This window comes from Nematolebias whitei, chromosome 1 (assembly GCF_014905685.2).
Source record: "Nematolebias whitei isolate Nwh7 chromosome 1, NemWhi1, whole genome shotgun sequence".
Classification (NCBI taxonomy): Eukaryota; Metazoa; Chordata; class Actinopteri; order Cyprinodontiformes; family Rivulidae; genus Nematolebias; species Nematolebias whitei.
Window position 1 is genome coordinate 44312704 of NC_056498.1, and position 5417 is coordinate 44318120.

Consider the following 5417-nt stretch of genomic DNA (forward strand, 5'->3'; position numbering starts at 1 on the left):
CAGAGACGCTGTTTTTCTGCAGCACCGTGATGGTTGTCCACCTGCTCCGTCACCTCTGGCTCGAGCTGCTGCTCGTGTTCATGGAACATTTTGAAACGTCCACGTCTTCACAGTTCAGTCCCTTCAAGGTGACAACGATCTTGTCTTCAGCTCGTCCTGAGCCGTTCGCTTCCAAACTGCTTCATCTCCCCTCACACACACACGCACACACACGCACGCGCGCACACACGCACGAAGCTAAATTCAGCTGCTTGGATCCAGGATCTGTTGGTTCTGATCCAAACCTCAGGACCAGGTGAGGGTTGGGCCGTAGACAGACCATAAATCCAGAGCTTTGTGTTTTGAGTCTTAGTTCACCATGACTGACCGGAGCAAAACACTCATTACTGAGGGACAAGACACCCCCCCCCCCCCCGAAACTGCTTCAAACTGATTTATATTTTCAGCTAAAGTCAAACTTTTATACTTTTTAATAAACAGAGGATCATCTCAGATCTGAGGATCCATCCATCCATCCATCCATCCATCCCATCTCATCTCATCTTATCGTTTCCGGTTCGGCACCAGAGGGCGGTGTCGGTCCACTTACAGCTGGACTGTGTTCTGAAGTCCTCCAGAGATGCTGCAACCCGATGAGCGGATTCGGTTCGGCTTCATTGTGTGGTTCGGAGGCTCTGTTCTGATGGAATCAGCTGGGTTTTTGTCGGAACCGCAGGCCTTCAAAACACCTGAAGACCTGCAGGTTCTGATCAGAACATTGTTGTTGTTGTTGTTGTTGTTGTTGTTGTTGTTGTTGTTGTTGTTGTGAACTTTCAGAATAAACAAGGATTGACAGCTGCATCTGTTGTTGGTTTCCGGTTCCGTCTGAGTTTTAATTTACGAGTTTTAGGAATTTAAAGTTTAACATTTCTGAAGGTTTCCTTCAACTGACTGACCTCCGGGGGAGACGGTGGACCCTGCAGCGACCGGGACCGGGTCAGGACGCACGGACCGGGTCAGCCCTTCATGGACCGGGTCAGGACGCACGGACCGGGTCAGGATGCACGGACCGGGTCAGGACGCACGGACAGGGTCAGGACGCACGGACCGGGTCAGGACGCACAGACCGGGTCAGGACGCACGGACGGGCAGTCAGAGGGAAGTCCGGGTATAAATTAGAACCTGAGGGCCATTAGAGGATTAGAAAGCGCGCGCGTGTGAAGAAAAACAGAAAAAGTGAGTGAGCTCGTGCTGAAAAGCTTTTAAAAGGCTCGATCTGAGGACGGAGCTCTCAGCCCATATTTCACCTCCATAAAACACGTCAGAGCTCAAAGTGAGTAACAATAAAACCAGCTGATCTGGTCCAGCAGAGTTCTTTAAGGACCCGCTGCTTTTTGAAACATTAAATCCAAACAGGACAAAACTTCAGCCTCATCAACTCTTAACAAACGAGAGCTTCACCGAATAATGGCTCCGGTAGCGTCAAACTAAATTTAATCAAGTTTACTTTATTGAAAAGATGGCTTAGAATCGACATTTAAAATCTACGAGCTGATTTTGAGGAAAAAGTTTCTATAAATAAAAAGTCTCTCTCGTTGAGAGCCGCTTCTGCTGACGCATTTCCGTATGTTCCGACATCAGTTTTAATTATGTTTAACTTTAGTTTCCGCTTTACAAAGTAAGAAAAACATTAATTTAGACACTGAAGAGCTCCAAATAATGAAATTAATTACAAAAACTTGTAAGAAATCAACTACGTTAAGACATTGGTTCGGTTTGGATCCTTTGGGGATCTTATTAGCAACATGTGTTTAAAATGGAAAACCCGTCAGTCAACGTGAAACTTCCCGTTTCCGACGGCACGTAAAGGCAGCACTCGGAATCAACGGGGTTTCCGTCTCCTCCAATCAGAGCGCCGCCTCGCTCGGCCTCGTCCAATAGGAGCGGAGCGCGTGCAGGTGCGTGCCGCGGTTATCAGCGGGTCCCGCTGCGCCCGCAGCAGAACCGGGTCCATTTATGAGCTTGATGGTTCCGAGCGGACCCGCTGACAGCATCACTCCCGCGGCGGACGATCGCGCCTCGCGCCCCGCAGCCACAGGGAGACATCTCGGCTCGTTTTTCCAGGACGGGACAAGTTTCCAGAGTTTCCTGCGGGACATTTTCGGGCGGCAGCGGGACTTTCTTGTCGTCCCGCCGGCTCCGCTTCGCTCGTGCCCGCCTCGTGCCGCCACTCGGGCGGGTGTGTCAGATGTTAGCGGTGGGGCAGATGGAGGCTAACCGGCAGAGCGCCTTCGTCCTGGGCAGCACGCCGCTGGCCGCGCTGCACAACATGGCCGAGATGAAGAGCAGCCTGTTCCCCTACGCGCTGCAGCAGAGCCCGGCGGGCTTCAAGGCGCCCTCCCTGGCCGGCCTCAGCTCGCACATCTCCGGCGGGACCCCGCACGGCATCAGCGACATCCTGGGGAGGCCCCTCGCCGCCGGGCAGCTGCTGTCCGGCTTCCCCCGGATCAACGGCCTGGCCACGGCGGGGATGTACTTCGGCCCGGCGGTGTCCCGCTACCCGAAGCCGCTGGCCGAGCTCCCGGGGCGGGCGCCCATCTTCTGGCCCGGGGTGATGCAGGGGTCCCCGTGGAGGGACCCGAGGGTGCCCTGCCCGGGTGAGTCCGGGGCCGGGACGGTTCCGACACATCCGGCTGCTTCTTCTGGCCCAAAATAAAACCTGTAATTTATTGACCTGTTGGCTGCAGAAAATACAAATAAACATGTAAATATGCAATAAAATGCAGCAGTTTTAGAAGAAAACAAACAGGAGGAGACTCACAACATTCACTTTGAACGTTGGCTATAATAATAATAATAATAATGATAATAATAATAATAATATTGATAATATAATAATGATAATAATAATAATGATAATAATGATAATATAATAATGATAATATAATAATAATGATAATAATAATGATAATAATAATAATAATGATATAATGATAATGATCGTTATAATACTATTATTAACAACAACAATATAAAGATGTAATTATAATATTAATAAGACCAATAATAATAATACAAATAACAGTATTAATAATACAATTCTTATTAACAACATTAACAAAAATAATAATACTATTATTATTTACAAAATTATTTCTGTTAAGTTCAGAAATGTAGGACTCTAAAAGCAAATAAAATAGTTTATTTTAACTAAATTTAACTAGTTTATTTGAACTAAAGTTTATTTTAAATAGTTTATTTAAAAATAAATAAGTAAATGTGGGCTTAATTTTTTTATTAATCTGTCAAAGTTTAATATGTATAAATATTAATACAAATAAAAACGTAGTTTTTCATGGCTAAATAACAAACAATTTAGTTATTAATTATAATTCTTAATAAGAATTTAGTCATATTAACTGTAAATATTATAATTTTAAAAAAGCCTAAAAAAAAGCCAAAAATTAAAAACAATTATAATAAAATATATATTTTAAGAAAACTTTAAAAAGATTTTTTTTTTTTTGACATTGAAGTAAAGATAGACGTTTATTGACTTTTTTATAATTTTATTGGTTAATGTTTTATTCATGAAAATAATAAGTTTTTAATGATGTTTCTCTTGTGGGTGCGTCTCAGCTCAGGCCGGCCTCATGGTGGACAAAGACGGGAAGAAGAAGCACTCTCGGCCCACGTTCTCGGGTCAGCAGATCTTCGCTCTGGAGAAAACCTTTGAGCAGACCAAGTACCTGGCGGGTCCGGAGCGGGCCCGCCTGGCCTACTCGTTAGGGATGACCGAGAGCCAAGTCAAGGTAGAACCGGACGCTTGTAAATAGAATTATAACGAGGCTGCAGGCTGAGTGTCTCACCTGGACCTGCTCTCTTCCAACAGGTCTGGTTCCAGAACCGGAGGACCAAGTGGAGGAAGAGACACGCGGCAGAAATGGCCTCGGCCAAGAAGAAGCACGACTCCGAGACGGAGAAGATGAAGGAGAGTTCCGACAACGAGGAGGACGACGAGTACAACAAACCTCTGGACCCGAACTCCGACGACGAGAAGATCACCAGACTGTTGAAGAAGCACAAGACCGGGTCCAACCTGGCCGGGTCCCACCTGGGCCTCATCAGCCCCTGCAGCAACAGCTCAGACGCCTTGTGATGGCTGCCGCGGCACCGCACAGACGCCTTCTGGACTCCTGACCCGGTTTACAGGACTCTTGACCCGGTTTACAGGACTTCTGACCCGGTTTACAGGACTCTTGACCCGGTTTACAGGACTCTTGACCTGGTTTACAGGACTTCTGACCCGGTTTACAGGACTTTTGACCCGGTTGACAGGCGTCTGACGGAGGAACGTTTTCCTGTTAGAGGCTCAGATTGAGCAGAACTAAAACCCAAATCTCATCCAGGGTGGACCGCACGCAGACCCGGACCTGATTTAACTCCTGTCAGAACCGGACTTCAACAGAACTGACGAGGAGTCCGGTTCGGAGGACGGAAGTTTCCTTTTTGCTGCAGAACGAGGACGTGTAAATGTAAGAGTCCGGAGCAGTGGTTCTGACCCGTATTTATTCCACTGAATGATCAGAATGGTTCTGGACATATTGGTTTTGGACTTACTGGTTCTGTCTGTTGGCGACAGGTCTCAGTCCAAAACAAAGAACCAGACCACCAGAGGTTCTGGTCAGAACAAGGACAGAAAAACCCACTTTTCCTCCGTCCTGTGGTTCTGTTGAATAAAAACAGTTGTTGGGTTCTGGTTCTGATCCGCATCCTTCAAACCGAGCCTGCGATGCTTCTAAAGCCGGCAGAACCGGGAGGTTCTGGACTGTAGATCTGTGTAAATATTGAGTAACGTCAGAACGAACAGAAAATAATGATGAAATTAAAAACTGTTTTATGAATAAATTATTTAACAACTTCTTTATTTTGGCTCTTTTTTAATAAAAGCATCAATTTAAAAGAACAATTAAAATGTTTTAAAACTTTTTATTCCACATTTAAAAAAGAAACTGTTTTAAAAATGTGTCTGATTATTAAAAAAAGCCTTTTGGATTTATTAATTTAAAACTTAAATGATCAAAGTGTTTTTTGTGACAAACACTTTATTTAGTCATTCCTTTGATGGGCCTTCAGCCAATCAGCAGGCAGCGCTCGTTAGGTCCACAGGCTCCGTTTTGAAAACAACTTTTTCTTTCATCCTGTTTTTATTTGAAGATTCATCGTTTCCTTTGATGTCGAACTAAACGTGACCAGAAGAAGTTTGTTGGATGAAAACACGCAGCACGTTGAACTCTCACACCTTTTATTGCTGAAGAAATGCATCACCGACTCCGAGCTCGGGCCGGCCACGCCGGGCCAGAACCGGACCTCTGTGCTTTTAGAACATGGAGGCAAACATCAAAACAAAGAGACTTTAAACAGAACAGAACCGGGCC

At 45.7% G+C, this 5417-nt stretch overlaps 1 protein-coding gene across 1 annotated transcript; it reads left to right on the plus strand.

Annotated features, from left to right (window-relative positions):
• Positions 1-2112: 2112 nt before the first annotated feature.
• On the plus strand, positions 2113-4138 carry nkx6.2 (NK6 homeobox 2). The gene is made up of 3 exons (XM_037684622.1): positions 2113-2636; positions 3619-3791; positions 3872-4138. Exons 1-3 carry the CDS (start codon positions 2228-2230, stop codon positions 4136-4138), a joined length of 849 nt encoding a protein of 282 aa, XP_037540550.1. The 5' UTR covers positions 2113-2227.
• Positions 4139-5417: the final 1279 nt, after the last annotated feature.

Bases quoted from the DNA above. Each gene is read 5' to 3' on its own strand.
- nkx6.2 (XM_037684622.1), top strand. From the start codon at position 2,228: ATGTTAGCGGTGGGGCAGATGGAGGCTAACCGGCAGAGCGCCTTCGTC. The intron at 2,637-3,618 runs GTGAGTCCGGGG...GGTGCGTCTCAG, and splicing joins CCCGAGGGTGCCCTGCCCGG to CTCAGGCCGGCCTCATGGTG. The intron at 3,792-3,871 runs GTAGAACCGGAC...CTCTTCCAACAG, and splicing joins TGACCGAGAGCCAAGTCAAG to GTCTGGTTCCAGAACCGGAG.